This window comes from Peromyscus californicus, unplaced genomic scaffold, assembly GCF_007827085.1.
Source record: "Peromyscus californicus insignis strain IS unplaced genomic scaffold, ASM782708v3 Scaffold_16__1_contigs__length_79575227, whole genome shotgun sequence".
Taxonomy (NCBI): Eukaryota; Metazoa; Chordata; class Mammalia; order Rodentia; family Cricetidae; genus Peromyscus; species Peromyscus californicus.
The window spans coordinates 21216007-21235095 of record NW_026294458.1 but is presented as its reverse complement, the minus strand read 5'-3'; the positions used below and the strand labels follow the sequence as shown (position 1 = coordinate 21235095).

The following is a 19089-nucleotide window of genomic DNA, read 5'->3' as shown; positions in this document are numbered from 1 at the left end:
GTCACCCTTACTGATTGCTCCTGTCCAAACAGCTGAGGAACGGACTATGTAATCAGATCCCAAGGTATTTCTGGATTATATCCTTCCCTTCCAAAGGCTCCTCGAACAGTCTCGGAATTCAGCAGCCATGGTTCTCTAGCTCAACGCTGCCCCTGGATGAACTCCAGACCCAGGTGACAGGGAGATAGACTGAGAAGAAACTGCTGCAGCCCATGTTAATGGCCTCATGGAGCAGGCAGTAGGGAGCAAAGCAGTGTTTCTCAAAGCATTTATTCTGGTCTGTGGGCATGGCTCCAGGGAAGAACACTTGTCTAACAGGTATGGAGCTCTGGGCTCAGTTCCAGCACCCCCGGAAAGGAGGAATAGAAGGAGAGTGTAAGCAAGGGCACAGTGAAACCATCAAACTAGACCACTCCATGGGCAGAAACAAAGATTTACTGGGGATTCAAACTGCTGGGCTGTCTGTTAGTGACAGGAGGACAGCAACAAAGTGGGCATGGGTTTGTCAGTTTTAAGGGGACAGGTGTGGAGGAGCAAGAACAGCCTGGGAGTTAAGAGTGGCAGGAGGTGGGGTGCTGGCCAGATGAGCCTGGAAACTAGTGTGGGGGCTTTGCTAGTTGCAGGCTTGTTTGAGTCAATCACAAACTAGATGCCCATTGCCAGAGGCAGTTGGCTGTAGGGGGCAGATAAGGAAGTACTGGCTTTTCCTGACAAACAGAAACCCAAGATTTCTGAGGAGTGCTGAATTTAGGTTTTATTTACCCAGAGTTCAGCCTGAGTTGAGCTCAGACTGTCATTTAGGACATTGGCAGTGACACTGCCATTTCTGAGGCCCTCTTTGGGCTCAACAGAGGGTTAAAGGGAGGGAAAGAAGAATTCATTCTAATTAATATATGTGATATTGCATAAATTAGATATTCTCTTAATAATTATTTTTAATCCTAAAAATAACATCTATGTAATAACAGAAAGTTATTCTCAAATAATTTTAACAATTCTCAAAAAAAAAACCAAAATAACTCCCTTAATAGATGTCATACAGCATATGTAACTTAGTCAAATGTCAATTACTTACCGGAATGCTTGTGCTCCTTCTGCAATGACAGATAATAGGCATCCTTTCCACCCCAGCACACTGCTAGTCCAACTACCACAATGCCATCTGAGCCGTGGACAGGAAACCCATCATCTTCAACAGGGCTTTCCTCAGGAAAGCTCACTAAATGAATCCAAAGTAAGACTGTCAAAGAAATCTCCAATATTCAGGCATCAAACAAACTATTAAAAACTTTACTTCACTCATCATGGTGGCACATACATACTTTATAATCTCAGCACTTGGTAAACTGAGGCAAGATGATTATAAACTCAAGGCCAGCCTGGGCTCTATGGCCAGACTCTGTGCCCCAAACATGCAGAACAACAACAGAACAACCTGTCTGTCCTGGTCAGGTTCCCACTGCTGTGACAAACACAAACATGACTGTAAGCAGGACAGGGCTGATTTCAGCTTACTACTTATGGTCTATTGCCAAGGGAAGTCAGGGCAGGAACTCAAGGCAGGAACTGGAGAAGAGACCACGGAGGAACAATACTTCCTGGCTTGCTTTCATGGCTTGCTCAGCCTGCTTTCTTACACCACGGAGAAAGAACCACCTGCCCAGAGGTGGAATGGCACAGTGGACTGGGCCCTCCCATATCAGTCATTAACCAAGAAAATGCCCCCCAGACTTGCCTAGAGCCAATCTGATAGAGGCATTTTCTCAGGGGAGGTTCTGCTTCCCAGATAATTCCAGCTTATGTCAAGATGACAAAACACTGGCCAGCACAATACGTAATTGGCAAAAAGTCTGCAATTGTAAAAGATGGATTATTTGGGTGATAATTTTCAGGTGTGTGTAACTTTTTACATTTCACATCAATTAAGATACCCGTGACCACTGATACCACAACTTGACTAAAAAAATCTATAATGACTAAAGAGAAACCACCAGGTAAAAAAAGCTGTTTTTCAATTTCTAGAAAAAAAAAAAACATACACACACACACACTTTATAGCAAATTCACCAATTCTTAATCAAAGGCATCAAGAGTTTTATTGTGAACAATTAAGTGTAATTTTTGTAATTTTTGTATTTACAGTCAATTTATATCTACTTAATTTTACAAAGGTCAAAAACCAATCAACTTAATTTACAATTACAGTCTCAATACCTGGAAGATACTGGTACATAGGAAGACAATACATACTTATTAACTTTAAGTGAACTTATGCCTCCATAAGAAGCCTGGGCTCTTATGAGGACATGGGCTCAATTTTATACTTGACGGATTGGGAATAGGAAATAGGAAATACTATACACTAAGGGGCACATAGAATCTACCACTAACACACATGCTCCAAGAATTGAAGGTCAGATAAATACTAGCACCTTAATGACAAACACATAAATACAGAGCTTTATGAAATCTAATCACACCTCTGATTTCCACAACAAGGTGACAAGCTGACTATGGCTTCTCCCCAGTCACAGGACAAACGTTCAAGGCATCGTTGGAACTCTGGAACCCTACCTAGAAAGGCTCTGTGAGGACTCAGAACCAGCATTTCAGTATAGAGTCATCAAGAGGGCTAATACTCGAGAAAGTTCCTTAAAAGTTCAGCTACGTACTTTATGAGATATACAGTACCCATCTGCTGTGTACTTTTATAATGAAAGTAAGAGCAATTTGTGAGTACTAATAACTAATAAAAACCATTTGTAAATTAAAGTACTTTAAAAGTGTGATAATATCCAAAACATTTATTATTTTTATAAATTTAAAATAGAATGGAGAGCAATTATTAGTAACTCACTGAGCCAAATAAAAAAAAGCTACACATATATCCATTTAGAAGATTATTAAGTGGATATAGCTATTCAATTTGAATAAATTATATATAATATCTAAAATTTAAAAATTCAACCTCAAGCCACCAATGCAGAAAATTGTAAAAATCCTTACCTTGCTTCAGCCTTCCACCTATGGTAGAGGTTCTGGAAGATGTCGAACTTATCTTCTCACAAGCCAGAGAGATGGAAAAGTGCTTTTGGCCTTGCCACTCCTTTACAAAGGTTAGAAACAGAGTCCGGTCACTCGCTACATCAATTATGGCCAAGCTTTCTGAACTGCATGAGGCTGGAGTGAACTGCAGTCCATCCTGAGAGAACTGCACAGGAAAACCTGTGTCTCCAAAGGAGCCATCGTCATCTTTGAAGCTGTCACTCTGCTCTTGACTTACGTCATGGTTTTGGCTATCTGAAGGCGAGCCAAATGAACAGCGCTCCCCTGGCAGTACAACCCTGCCAGCTTTCTGACGCTTTTCAGACGTCCCAAGAGTCTCTGGAAATGCCAGCTTAGACGTGGAAGCAAGAATGGGTGTGGGAGGAACGAGGCCATTGTCATCAGCTGTGGCGCTTTCTTTACAAGCTGAGGGAGATGAGGCCCCCCCACGCCTGGTGTCATTCCCCACTCCCTGAATCCTGCTTTTAACTTCGTTGTTGGGAAAAAGTGAAGTTCTCTGAACTTGAAGGGTCTCCAAATTTGAATTCATTTCCTGTCTCTCACTTAACTCTGTGCCATTTCCTTCAAAGCAAGACATGTTTGCATGTGTTAATTTGGGCCTTTTGTTTTCTACAGGACTAGACACTTTGTCTAAAATCCTTTGCAGTTCTGGACTTAAGTCAAATGATGCTCCTGACCAACTGAACGAATTATCCTGATTGGTCTCAGTGAGGTTGGAGTTTTGATCCCTTTCGTTTTTATCTCCTCTGACCACTTCTCCTTGGGCACACACATTACCCAGCATTGCAGAATCACGGAGTTCTAACGTGTTAAGGGCTACTGAGTTACATTTCTCTTGGTCACGAAATGAAGCCATACTGTCCAAGGCTTCGATCATCTGAGCAGAATCCATCTCTGAAAATACAATCGATTCACCACTAGAACAAGTCACCTGCTCCTGAATACCTTGATGTCCGTTCACATTTGCCTTCAGAACTGGGTCTTCTGGTGGGAACGGAGAATGGCTGACATGGTTTGGTGTCATTTCAGAAAGGAGGGGCTGCTTTGCCTGTACATCAGGTGACTGTTCTTTTACTAAGCCATCCTCACCAAAACTGTCAAATAGTATACTGTCACTCATATTCAAACTGGTTTCAGGCAGACTGTCTTCCTCTAAACCAGTAGGAGTTCCTGCCTGAGGAGCCAGAGGTAGGACCGGTTTAACCACTTCTTGTGTTTCAAAACCTTGAAGAAAACTGTTTAATTGGGAGTCAGTAACAGAATGATCATTCTCTTTAAAGCAAGGGCCGTTTTCCCGCTGTGCTGTTGGAGAATAGAAAATGGGGTTTTCTGGAGTTAGCCTACCAACGCCCTTTTCAGAATTTTGTTTCGTGGACTCTACACGCCTACTCTCCAAATGGTCTGTGTTAGCTGCTCCTCGGAAATGCTGTTCACCTGGAGTGCTGCGGCCCTCGGTCTGAAAGGAGCACTCAGAGTCCCGAGTGTCAGAGCCCGCCTCTATTACCCCTGCCGCCTTTGCTCCTTGCTCGGCGTGTTCAGATGCCACCTGCTCAATTATTTTCACTGCCTGAGTGTCCAGGTAGAAGCTCTCTCCAAAGTCACAGGGGACGAGGTTAGAAACATGATTGTGTTCAGTTTTATTTGTTGCATAAGCATCTATTTTTTCTTGTATTCCAGAATTTAGGAGATGCTCATGCTGGCCACCTGCTTGACCAAGTCCAGCTGACTGCAGTAATCCACTAGGTGCCTCAGTCCTGCCTGCACTATTTCCCAATGGCTGACAGTGATTTGACTCATCCTCTTTGCTATTAAGCTTTCTGCTTTCACATTCGATAGTTGCAACACCATTTGAGTCTCTGGCCATATAACTAACTGCTTCACAGGACACTTGTCTCTCTGTTGATGTTTTCCGTTTGGTGCAAGTGTTTGTCTGTTTGTCACAGTGATTTTCCAGGCACTGGCTAACAGGATGGGTGTCATGGTGTTTCGCAGAAACATTCTGGCTTTTTGCTCCATTCTCTATGAGAACCTCATTTCTCTTTCCTGTCTCAGTAGCAGCCAATTCTCCTCCATTGCTAGCAACACCAGGGGTCTGACCAGTCACATCTTTACTCTGAGATTCTGCAAAGGAATGTTCCACAACACCATTACTTTCTATTTTTTTCCTTAAGCAAGGCTGCTGCATTTGTAAAGGGAATGAGGCTTTGTTGTATTTTTCCTTGGCACAAAAAGATACATTTTTTGTAAGCAGCTCTGGACTTCTAAATTCTGTATTTTGTTTGTCTAAGAAAAATGGGTCTTTACATAGAGTAGATCTAGACACAATCAGTCCCTGGAAATCGTCTCTATCCTGATTAGCCCCAGAGTTACGCACCGGGCTACTGCCCCGAGATTTTTTTCGATACTTTCTGTCTCTCCAAGATGGAGAACTGGTGTTCATCTGCTCCGAACTAAAACTCAACACAGCTTTTCTTGTTTTCTCCAGAGAGGAAGTTTGAAGAACTTCCTTAGTGCTTGGTTCTCCCTCATTCCGAGACATCCGAAGCTTCTTTTTGTTTATACCCAAAGAAGTCTGTTTTCTTGCTCTGCAAATGTAGTGCTGCGGCCGGTGCTCCTGACTCCCCTGGGACAAAGAGAAGGAGTCTGCACGCTCTCTGTGTTCACCTAAGCCTTGGGCGGCACCTGGTGACTGTTTGCCACTAGAATCACTTGCTCTCACACTATTTCTGTTCTTTGATGTCAACCTCTTAGGAGAACTCTTAGTTTGAGATTTAAATGTGTATCCCTTTGCTTCTGACCCACTGCTGGTCAGTGAATATGTGCTAGAACTCAAGGGTGAATCTGGATCCCAGTGCACTCCCATTTCAATCAAGTCCTGCTGCAGAATCGCTTTGGCTTCTTCCACTATTAGGGCTGCTGCTTCCCTGGCAGATAAGCCCTTTCGGCCAGGTACCCAAACGGTTCGCATACTGCGACGTTCCTCAGCTGCTTCCTCTTCTTCATCCACTGCCTTTCGGGCACTACTCAAGGACACGAGAAAAGGGCAAAATTAATGCACTGATTCATTCACTCATACCACAAATCCATTCTATCTGAGCTGGCTCAGGGAACTGAAATGACAGCAGAGCAAGAGAGACAGAGAGGAGAGAGACAGACAGACAGAAGCTCTCATGGTACTTACATTCTAGCTGGGGAACTGGAAAATAAATGTTTAAAACATATTCTGTCAACTGGTATGAGTGAGGGTTATACAGAAGTGAAGTATTGGAAAGTGTAGGTGGTTTGACAATTTTAAATAGCATAATACAGGAAATCCCTTCTAGGACAGATTCATTAAGCAAAAGCCTTAAAAACTGAGGCTGGAGAGATGGTTCAGCAGTTAAGAGCACTGGCTGCTCTTTAAGAGTACTCAGGTTTGATTCCCAATACCCACATGGCAGCTCATAATCTGTAACTCCAGTTCCAGGGGATCCAACACACTTTTCTAACCTCTGTAGGCACTGCATGAATATGGTATACAGACATACATGCAAGCAAAACATCCATACACATTAAATACACAAATAGATCTTTTTTAAAAAGTGAGAGTCAGAATTTTTTCATTGAAAATAAACCCTCTGACAATATCAACTCTGAACAAAGCATCTGAAGGGACTAGAATGTAAACAAAGAAGGAAAACCCTGGAAGGAGATGAGGCTTAGAAGGAAGAAATGGCAGTGAGTGGCTTTTCACACACTGCCTCAGATGGCAGGATCTAAGCAGTACCATGGAAGAACCTGGAGGTCGCTGGCTGACTGAATTCAGGAGAAATGCTTAGAAATGAGAATGTGAGTCAGAAAAATAATTCCAAGTTCTTTATATAAATTGCCTCATAACTGGCTTTAAGTCAGTGGTCCTCAACCTATGAGATATCCTGCATATCAGATATTTATATTACAATTCATAACAGTAGCAAAATTATAATTATGAAGTAGCAACGAAATAACTTCATGGTTGGGGTCACCACAACATGAGAACTGTATTAAAGGGTCATAGCATTAGGAACATTGAGAACCACTGCCTAAGTTATGTCAGTGTGGACATATTCCAAATAACTTGTTACAAGTCTGAGCCACTGGTGCTGGCAAGATGGTTCAGTGGGTAAAAGTGTGTGCAGCCAGACCTGACACCTGACTTCATTCCCTAGGGTCCAAATAGTAGAAGGAAAGAACCAACTATCCACAAGCTGTCCTCTGACTTCAGTACATAAATAAATCTAATTTGAAAATTAAGTCTTAACAGCTAACAGAGAATTGAGCTACTGCTCATCACTGGGAGAGAAAACTGGAGAGTGAGCTCTTCTGGAAAATAATGGTCTAGACCCCAAAGGGCCAAACAGTATGTAACTGAGTGCTAGGAAGAGGACAGGAAGTGGTAAAAAAAAATAAGTGAAGCATGATGGCTCAGACTCCTGCTTTCAAACCTGCAGTGACAGGGAACAAAGCAGCCTCCTGGATAGAACAGCAGGCCAACAACAGGATTAGGAACTATGGTGATAGTTTATTTGTATTAAAATGTTATTTGTATGTTAATAAATAAAGTTGCCTGGGGGTCAGAGCTATTAGCAAGGCATAGGAAAGCCGGGCGGTGGTGGTGTACGCTTGTAATCCCAGCACTTGGTAGGTAGAGCTAGGTAAGTCTCTGTATGTTCAGGGATACAGCCAGCATTGAATACACATGCCTTTAATCTCAATATCAACCATAGAAGACCTGGAGGTCTGTACAGACAGGCAGTGATGAGGCGGTCATGTGGTTGGGTTTACAACCAATGAGAAGGCAGAACAGAAAGTCTATATAAAGACTTTAGCACAGGAAGTAGCTCTCTTTCGGAGAGGTAGGACCACCGCAGGAGGAAGGGTAAGGTTTTTGCTCTTAGCTCTGACCTCTTGGCTTTCTTCTTTGCATTGGTTCTGTGTTTCTTATTTAATAAGACGGGTGGTTACATCTACAAGGAACCATCACAGCTTGCATTTTGCGGTCTCTTGCATCATTCCGACCAGGGGAGGCAAACTGTGGCAAGAACTCTAATGGAGTGGCCCTATGGCATGCATCAAGCAGCAGGCTGCCAGCATGTACACGAGTCATGTGGGTGGAAGGCCCAGCCAAGCCTCTGGAGAACTAAGGTCCAGTCAAAAACTTAGCTGGAACCTCATGAGAAACCCCACACCAGAACCACCAGAGGCTCCTAAATCCACTTCTTACAGATACAGTGAAATCAATATATATTTAAAGTTATTCTGAAACCATTTTTTAAAGTAATTAATTACAGAAAATAGATAACCTGGCTAACAAAGCTATTAAACTTCAAAGATATTGAAAAAATCCCAAGTCCTATTACAAAAAGATCAAAGAACTCACAAGATAAAGGACTCTGGCTACCATCAAACTTTCCATGACAACACACAATGCAAAGCAAGAAAGGATGAAAAAAACAAAAAAACAAAAACCTCCAATTAAAGGAAACATAGACTCATAGACTAGTTGTGGTGTTTTCTTCCAAAATTCAGGAGGCTGCAGCAGAGGATCTCAAGTTCAAGGCCATCCCAGGCAACATAACAAAGTTTTGTCTGCAGGGTCAAGTAGGTCGAAGATTTTGTATTAGCTACACTGTGCTTCAAACACTTAAGGTCAGAGAAGGACAATTTTAAACATACAGTAACTTTTTTGTAAGCAAAGCCTTCCTCAAGGAATCTCAGTAGAGACTCATCCAGACACAAGACTGAAAGTCAGAATCTCAACACATAAAGAGGGAGCTTACAACACCTTTTTACCTTCACCCTGTACAGAGGCAAGGGCAAAGGTGAAAACTTCATGTGCAGTGTGCTATATGCTGAGACACAGGAGACGGCAAAAAGAAAGGAAAGGAAATTCCATAACTGCTGTTCAGACAGTGGGTAGAAGGTACAGGACACCCAAAATCTTCAAGAACCAGATCGTGCAGAATACAAACACAATTTACCACAACTTTCTAACTTTAAAATTGGAACAGCAAAGCAGAGATGACCTGGAGAGAAACATGGCAAATGTCATAAATACTCATCAAATATAAGAGCAAACTTACCAGTCATAGCTACAAAATATGAAAGTACTGAAGCATCTATTTGAAGAAAAAGATTTTCAATATGGTCCAGATGCAAAACTCAACTACTACAAAGAGTGGTACACAAAACATTACCAATGCAAAGGGATTCAAAACCTAAGGATGAAAGGATCCCAAACAAGTGGAAGCAAGAAGGCAGTCATGAGACCTAGTCCGGGACCAGGTGAAATAGGAGTCAGAAAGAGCTTAAGTGTGATAAAGGATACAATCAATGCTCAAAACTACAATCGCATGTGGGCGCACACACACACAAAGCAGGTATGAATGGTTGTAGGGCAAAACTACAGAGAATAAACTGAGCCAGAGAGAAGTCTCCTAAAAACAGCAGACTAAAGGAGAACCATGTCTGTGAGTCTAAAGTGAGGTAAGAAAGAACTGAATGAACAAGCGAATCTATTTCAGCCATTAGACCTTATCATCACAAACATACTTGGTCTGCACTGATCATAACAGGCTTCGCCAGTCTGTTAGTGGTAGACAATACACTTTTTACATGTTTACATAATAGAGTCTCCAGAACCTATCAGGCAGGGAGTGGAGTCTCTAGACAGGCAGGTATGTAAGAGTTTACAGGAAGGTGAGCAGGAGGGCAGAGACAGGAGGAGCTATGGCTTGTTGGTAGAAATAGTACTAGAGGTTCAGTGATAGATCCTAACTCAAGGGAAAGAGAAACAGGACAATAGAGAAGAACACCTGAGTCCTCCTCTAGCCTCTGAACACACATGGCCATGGGTACCTGTGCATACTCACATACACACACATATACCATACACTTGTATATAAAAAACTGAATTTTGGGTTGTCAAACAAAACAAGTAAAGTGATAAATTGTGAGGAAACATTTAAAACACATATCAAGTAGAAGGCTCAAAATTGATATCCATTTGAAAAAAAAAATTAAGAAGGAAAAAAAAAAAAGAAGCATAGAAACCTAAGGGTAAAACCTACTCAGGTAAGTCACAAAGATCTAAAATTGACCCTGAAGCATACAGAAGATATTCAGGATGACTCACAGTTACACAACTGCAAAGTCAAACCACAAGGAGACACAATGACAAACAATGCATCGCTTCTATTGGTAAGGCTGTGAGAAAACTGGCCTTCTACCAGTAGACTGATGGAGAAATGCAGCCTGGGTTGACCCTCCTGAGGGCAGTTCTGAGTACCTAACAAGGCTTATGCACTTACCTTTTGAAATACCATGTCTAGGAACCCACCCCACTGAATTATCCCCAACAATATGAAAATTCCTCTGCAGAGAGGAGAGTAATTCATTGCAGACTGTGGGCAATGCTAACGAACTGGAGGCAATCTCAACGCCAGTAGACTTTCTGGTTTTTAATGTATTAAGCATTAAAAGGAAAGGGAGACCAGGCACAAATACACAGTTTCTATGCCCAAAAGTATTTCCACAAGCCAATAGCTAGTGCCCACCAATTTTCACCATTGGTCCACTATCTCTTTTGTAAAGAAACTTAGAATCTAAGTAATGTTTCTAGTTGCTTAACTCCAGTCTGCCTTAATTAGAAGTGCCTCCCGACTCTGTTTTTCACAACTGTGATATTTCTGAAAAGTATTGGGCAAATATTTTGTAGATTATTTTCTACTCTATGCTTCCAATTTTTCCTTATCATTAAATCCATGTAAGGCATTTTGCTAAGAATAGCTTAGCATATTGTATAACATGGTGTTGGGTTCTTAAAAAACACTGTGAAGGTAAACTAGAAGTATTCTCCCCACAAAAATAAAATGGTAAGCATGTTAGGTGATATTTATTTTATCTCAACTTAGCCTTTCATAATGTAGACATATTTATTCTACATTTCTGTGATAAAAACATATTTAATAATTTTCTTTTTTTTTTTTTTTTTTTTTTTGGTTTTTCGAGACAGGGTTTCTCTGTGTAGCTTTGCGCCTTTCCTGGAACTCACTTGGTAGTCCGGGCTGGCCTCAAACTCACAGAGATCTGCCTGGCTCTGCCTCCCGAGTGCTGGGATTAAAGGCGTGCGCCACCACCGCCCGGCTAATTTTTAAAAGAAGATATTATAAAAGAAAAAGTATTCCAGAGAGTATTTGCATCCTCAGTACACTGCATAAAGCATGATATTGATTAGTTTTGTTATTTGTTAGTAATAATTTTGATGAATCAAGGTTCTAGACTCTCAGACAGACACAATCGTGGCAGCATCAACCTATCAACCTTACCACAAAACAGAAGGAATCCTCAAGGTGTGCTTATAAACAATGAGCAAGAACTTTCAATTGATTTTTTTGAATGTATACTGCCTTCAGATGGATCCCTGAAGACTTCCAAGTCATCTGTAGTATATTATCATCATGCCTGTCTACACCTGATCTTCTTCACCTCAGAAACTACTAGTATATGTCTTGGGCATAGATATTTATCTCTAAAGAGTCTGTGAAAATTGGAGGCCTATTCTAGGTAAAGCAGTCAGCCAGGGGCACATCTCAAAGAGATGAGACACTAATTCAGACAGACCTAATTAATTCTCAGACAGATGGGGTTTTTATACTCTAAAGCTGAAAACACTCAATCAGCATCTACTTCAGAATTTGTCCCAGCTCCAGAACTGGAGCAGGGAGGTGTGCTTGTGCATGCGGGAACCCTAGCACTAGAGAGGCTGAGGTGGGAAAATCACAATGTCAAGAAGAGCTATGTTACTATATAGTAAGGCCTATCAAAAATGTAATTTATGCCGGGTGGTGGCGGCACACTCCTTTAATCCCAGCACTTGGGAGGCAGAGCCAGTTGGATCTCTGTGAGTTCAAGGCCAGCCTGGGCTATAGAGTGAGTTCCAGGAAAGGCCCAAAGCTACACAGAGAAACCCTGTCTCAGAAAAAAAAAAAAAAAGTAATTTATTATATAGTTAGCTGAAGAACTGGAGAGGCCTGCTAAAGATGTAAAGATGGCAGCAATGAGAACTATCAGCTAGTGAGCTCACTAAGCATAGTGGCGATGTACAGTAGATTGAAAGTCACTCCTGTAAGGACCACAGCTATGCAATAACTCACATCACAAGAACAACCACAGCCCTAGCTAACAGGACGTTATCAAGAAATTCTAATATATTGTTTCAAAAACATAAAATACATTCCTAAAAGTCTTAAAAATATACCCCTAAATTACTTAGACACAAGTCTGTGAAATGCCCTATTGCAATAAAAAGGGCTGTAAATTTCTATTACAACCCATATGCATTCCTTAAAAACATCATGCACTGCAACCCCACACACTAAACCCTATGGGTTTAGGAGAAAGACAGTTGGGAAAGACTGCCATATAGTAAATAGAGATTGACAACTGAACACTGATAAAAAAAAAAATTATGAAAGCCGGACGGTGGTGGCGCACGCCTTTAATCCCAGCACTCGGGAGGCAGAGGCAGGCGGATCTTTGTGAGTTCGAGGCCAGCCTGGTCTACAGAGCGAGATCCAGGAAAGGCGCAAAGCTACACAGAGAAACCCTGTCTCGAAAAACCAAAAAAAAAAAAAAAAAAAAAAAATTATGAGACACTACCACAGCTAAGGCTCTACAGTATTTGTACCCATCACCAACTCAGAGGTATCCTTCTGGAGGACGTTCTCTCCCAAAGGAGTCATGATTGAAACTAGAAACCTGACTCATCACATCACTGTCGTAGTCAGTGTTCCATTGCTGTGAAGAAACACCATGACCACAGCACCTCTTATAAAGGAAAACATTTAATTGGGGCTTGTTTATAGTTCCAGAAGTTTAGTCCATTGTCATCATGGTGGGGAGCATGGTGGCACACATGGTGCTGGAGCAATAGCTAAGAGCTTTACATCCTGATCTGTAAGCAGAGAGAGAGAGATTGGGCCTGGCATAGCTTTTGAAACCTCAAAGCCCACTCCCAGGAACATACTTCCTCCAACAAGGCCACAGCTACTCCAACAAGACCACACCTCCTAATCCTTCTCAAAATAGTGCACTCCCTGATGACTAAGCATTCAAATATATAAGCATATGGGGGCCATTTTTATTCAAACCACTACGATCACTAGGAAGCCTTCTTATACCACTGCTTTGGACACAGAAAGCTTTGTAATTTTTTCAGCATTAGTAAGGATGGAGTAAAAAAGGCATCCTAAAACATCACAAAAGTGTCCCTCAAGAGAAAGAACCACAATGTGGACACAGACCAATATTCAACACCCAACAGCTACGAAAACAAATACCATTCAAAACAATTTTCTGCCCCTTTAAACTTCATCCCACACAAGACATCACTTCATCAACACGAGACATATAAAGCCAAGAGGCTTGTAAAAGGCCACACCCCCATCCTTTCCCATGCTTGTTAAAAGTTTCAGTACAAAAGTCAGGCCTAACATGAGCCGAAAGGAAGAAACTGAACTAGAGAACTAGAGATGAGATAGATGGGCCTTCTGATTTAGAATCCTTTTTTTTTTTTTTTTTTGGTTTTTTGAGACAGGGTTTCTCTGTGTAGCTTTGCGCCTTTCCTGGAACTCACTTGGTAGTCCAGGCTGGCCTCGAACTCATAGAGATCCGCCTGGCTCTGCCTCCCGAGTGCTGGGATTAAAGGCGTGCGCCACCACCGCCCGGCTAGAATCCATTTTTAATGTTCCTCAAAATAAAATTGTTAGTAATTGACAGTAAAGAGCTGTAAGTCTGCCTGATCTTATCATTTTGGAATGTATTCAAAGAGAAAGTAATTAAGTTATTCTTTGATCATATGCTAGTCCAGCCTGATGTGTTGCTAGCCCCTCCCCTGCCATGCACATCAAGGAATGCCCCCTCACAAACTGCACTGAGGGTCTAGTGTTCCGAAGAACATTTAAAGGAGTGTAGCAAACACATGAGCCCTGGAGAGGTCATGGGAATCAAACTGACGACAGCGGAGAGAACACTGGTGCCTTACTCAGACTCCCCACTTTATAAACACCTTTCCAATCACAGTGTGTAAAGTAGGAAACGAACAGTAACCCTGAAGAGGAAAAAGTTACCATATTTCTGACACAGAGACTAGCCCTAAGGTTGATGAGCTGTCCTCTAATAACCTAGGACAGACACAGACTTTGTTACCTTTTGAAAGGCAGAGCATTCTTCAGAACCACCTCCACCTCTGAAATATCAGCTCTGGCAAGGTCTGCTACAGTGAGAAAGCCAGAGGCATACAGGAACCTGGCTCTCTGGGCATTCAGTAAGGAGATCCGGATGAGGTCACACAGCTCCCTCTGGATGCCAAATGTAAGCCGCTTCTGAAACTGGGAAAGTAGTAGTTCCATGTTGTGCCAGCCCAGACGGTTGGAAAACACTGTAATCATTCCTAGAGCAGTCAGAAGATTTGTTGAATTAAAAATTGCTTTTAGACTAATTCTCCATGCCTGTATATACAAACATGTATGTGTGTAGATACATATGTGTGTATATTCATGTATGTGTGTGCGCATATTAGGTTTGACTTTGCTTTTCTGCAGAACGTATGGTTTAACAGGGCCGAGGGCCAAGTTAATGGAGCAGACAATATTAGAAGTTCTAGTTATGCTCATAAAGAACATTAGACATTGTTTCATTTATTCTTTCAAGTTTTATTCTGTGTGCATGCATTTTACCTGTGTGTGTGCCCATGTGTGCACAATTAGAGGCAAGAGATTGACATCAGGCATCTTCCTTTCTCGCTCTCCACTTCATTCTTTGAGACAGGGTCTCTCACTAAACTTTGGGCTCACCAACTGACTGGACTAATTAGCTAGGAAGCTAATTAGCTGCCTTTCAGCACTGGGATTACAGACATTCATTACTGTGCTCAGCTTTGTGTGAGGGTGTGGGGATCTGAACTCTGGATCTCAGGCTGGCATAATAAGCCCTCTCTCAAGGCCCATCTCATTTACTCCTAATTCTGAAAACATTTGGATACTGAGGCATGGCATATATACACAAAGAGAACAAAAAGCTCCCATTCTAGTCCACTCCTCTCACTACCTCTCTCTTGTTTTTCCTTTTTCTTCTTTTCTTAAGGAAAAGAGAACTCTAACAAAGCAGGTGAAGGACTCTTTCCTGGACAAATGATTTAAAAATTCAAGTGTTGAGAGAACTACAGTGAGATTCCCGTTACTATGTTCTTCAAAGAAAGGCTCCACCTTCTTGAAATCAAGAGATCACAACAGCCAAGCACAGCCCTGGAAGAAACCATCCTCCGTAAGAACACTGATCTCTGACGCCAGTCACCTGAGTCCTTCCCTTGATCCTACATCTTCTACACAGTATTCCTCCTATGGACACACATTCACAAGGAAGCTCTTACATAGAAAGACACACCCTTTAGTAGTCCTGGGTTTCCTTCCTAAGGGCTAACAAAGATTCTTTCGTAAAAGCAGACCCAGAATCTACCTGTTTGTGTAACTTAAGAACGTTTCCTAAGGCATGTTATTTAGAATGGTCAGGTCCACAAATCTCTCTTCATCTACAGCCTCTTTCTCAAAATCTATTATTAATCAGTACTAAGAGGAAAGGGATTCATTGAGAACTTTCTATTTCTCTTTGTAAAGGCTGAAGAGGAGGGGCCAGAGAAAGGGTGTGCCATCGGCAAGTCTCTAAGGAACAGAAGAGAAAGAAGGGTGAGACCATCTGATGACGGCGCTTTACAGGGTACACTGCATCCAGAGGCACCAGTGTGTCATCAGATGAGGACACTCAGGACTCTGTAAGATGGCAGCAACTTCAGAGAGGCTTAGAGAAATGGAAGGTTTTTAAAAAGTAATCTTAAGCCAGGCATGGTGGTACACACCTTTAATTCTAGTACTCAGAAAGCAGAGGCAGATGGATCACTGTACTTGAGTGTCTATACTCAAGTCCATACAGACTCACACTGTCTGGTCTACATAGGGAGCTCCAAGCTAGCCAGAGCTACATAGTGAGACCCTGCTAACAAAAAAAAAAAAGATAAAGAAAAGAAAAAGAAAGAAAGAAGGAAAGAAGAAAGGAAGGAAAGGAAGGAAGGAAAGAAAGAAAGAAAGAAAGAAAGAAAGAAAGAAAGAAAGAAAGAAAGAAAGGGAATCTTAACAACCTTAAATGGTAGAATCTTAGATAAACATGACACCTTGGCTAACTGACCTGCATAAACAGCAGCTGACTGTTGCAAAGACTGAATCTGTCCACGATTACATCCATATTTCTGATTAATTTCCTTTAAGGGAACTTCACTGATTAAATCCAATAACACAAGACTTGTGAAAAACCTAAAAATAAATCATCAAGAGTGTTGTAAGAGATCACTCACAGATACTCTGAAAGTACACCACATACTGCAAACCAACTGCAGACCAAAAAGGCCGCAGGGGTCACCCCCTCTGGGAGGACGACAGAAAGAGGGCTAGGGGGCAAACTCAGATCACAGGAAGTTTACACACCTTAGCCACAGTGAAGAACCAACATCAGTGTAAGGAAAAGTCCTCATATTTCAATTTATTAACTGATTTCAAGAAATAATACTTGGTTTAAGAAATGGAATGGCACAAAATTTCTAAAAATTTGATACATGAATATAAGATGAATAGAAATTTAGTCAAATGATAGTATCTACTTATAAAATCCAGATTTTATTTGAAACAAAAAGTTTATGTAAATAATCCAAGCACAGAGATTCTTATAAATTTGCACTTGATGTTTTATTTGCACTTATGTTTTACTGTATTTTAAAACATAACATGCTATACAGTTTCCCAATGTGAATCTTTTAGCACCTTCCAGGTGGTAAAGGATTACTTCTAAAGGTGCTATAAAGCACAATTACAAATGAAATCACCACAAATGGAAATCAAGAAAGGGAAGTGATTAAATATTTGACTTTAAAAACCTGCAGGCATAATGACTAAATTTCAAGTTGCAAGAAAAATTAAAACATCAGTAAATTAAATAAATAAGAGAAATTTAAAAAATTCACTATAGTCAGTCAAAATGTTTATATTGTGGTTGACAATGAGAGGAACTCGGTAAACTGGATATCAACATAAGCCCAGCACTGACAAATGCTGCAGGCTCCTTATCTTCTGTGGCATGCTTACCTTTTATGGACAGCCATTTGTCGATGTTGTCTCTCAGTTCTGGCTACGACTTTTCCTTTCACACAGCGAGCCAAGAACCCTTCCTCAACTCCAACCAGCTCTGCCACCCTTTTCATAGAAGTTGGCAATTTTTCCCATAAACAAAAAAATCGATACCAATCAATACCAGCCCAATCTTCAAACACAGGTGTAACCTAAAGAGAAGCGTCATTTTAGTTTGAGTAATTGCTTGACAATGAGCTCTGGGAGCTCAGTGGTAAACACTTGCCTGGTATATGCAAGGCCATGAGTTCAAGCCTTAACAACGGACAAAAACAAACAAACCCATTAATACTACATAAGCAACAAAATTATAAATACAAACTTCATAGTAAAGACAAAGGCCTCAGGACACAGAAAGCATCTACGATAATAACTCATTTATAAAAAAGAAACATTTATTCAAAAGAAACTCACTGATAGAACAAACACAGACAGAGAAGGAGAGAAAGCCAGAGAGTGGCAGGAGAAGGGGAGAGACTGTTAACCATACAAACTGGATTTCATGGAATGCAAGTCTTTAATCATAGACATTTTCAACCTAAGTAGGTCTGACTCAAGGCATTATCTTAACTGTTTCATGAAATTCCAAGAAAGGATCAGTAAAATGGAAAGAAGAGAAGGGGGTTGGGGGGGGAGTCAATACTCACAGATGATATATTTGTTAAAAGGTCCAGGATTCCACAAGAAAGCTATGAGACCAACAAGAAAAGGGACAAGTGTCCGAAGCATGGGGTAAGGTGGGAGCAAAGAAACATCTTTAAGTGCCCAGATGTTAGAACATGAAAAGACCTTAGAGACAAAAACATTATAAATGTGTACAAAAGGATTAAAAAATGCTTAAAGAAATAAAAACGTGCACGGCTATAAGCCCAGCCGTTGTGTAGCTAAGGCACCAGGATACAAAGTTTGAGAGTTTGAGACGAACCTGGTAAATTCCAGGCCAGCCTAGTATACCTAGAAAGTTTGAGGCTAGCCTGAGTTTAAAAAAAAAAAAAAAAAGACATTTAGACATTTAGGAAGAACAGAAGGAAGGAATGGGAGGGTAGCAGGGCGGAGGTAAAGAAGAAAAGAGACTGCTATGGAACAATCTTTGTACACTGTAAATATGTATTGCTCTCATTGTTAATAAAAAGCTGACTGGCCGATGGCTAGACAGGATTTTCGGGACAGAGAGAATGCTGGGAAGAAGAAGGGTGGTGTCAGAGGAGTTGCCAGCTAGATGGAAAGGAAGCAGGACATGTATAAGAGGTAAAAGCCACAAGCCTCAGAGCAACACATAGATTAATAGAAATGGGTTAACTAAAGTATAAAAGCTAGTTAGTAATAAGCCTGAGCTATTGGCTGAGCATTTATAATTAATAATAAGTCTCTGAGTGGTTATTTGGGAAGCAGCTGGCAGAACAGAGCTGATCACCATCCCAACGGAAAACTCCATCTACAAGTGAGAAAAGGGGAGGGAAGAGAAGGGACAAAAGGGAGATGAAGGTAGGTTGAAGAGAAAGGTAAAAAAAAATAAAGCATGACACCATCTTAGCAAGAAAAGGACATAAATGAAAAGAATGTTATAAAATAGGAGTTAAAGGCTAATTCTGGAGCTACATAAAACACAATAAAATTACAGAGCTCAATTGTAAATTTAACATGGCTTAAGAAAAATAAAAACCCACAAACATGAAGATATTGGTAGAGATTATTCAATCTCAAAAAAAAAAAGAGTCGAAAAATGAGAAAGTTTCAGAAAAATGTGATAAAAATTAAATGTACAAACATACAT

General features: G+C 41.1%; 1 protein-coding gene across 1 annotated transcript in view; it reads right to left on the bottom strand.

Annotated features, from left to right (window-relative positions):
- Polq (DNA polymerase theta) overlaps positions 1–19089 on the bottom strand; it is an 87975-nt gene that overhangs the window by 35195 nt on the left and 33691 nt on the right. Inside the window, 5 exon segments of the mRNA XM_052740641.1 lie at positions 1076–1219; positions 3007–6086; positions 14293–14536; positions 16324–16448; positions 17274–17467. Of these exon segments, the coding sequence (XP_052596601.1) occupies positions 1076–1219; positions 3007–6086; positions 14293–14536; positions 16324–16448; positions 17274–17467 (3787 nt within the window).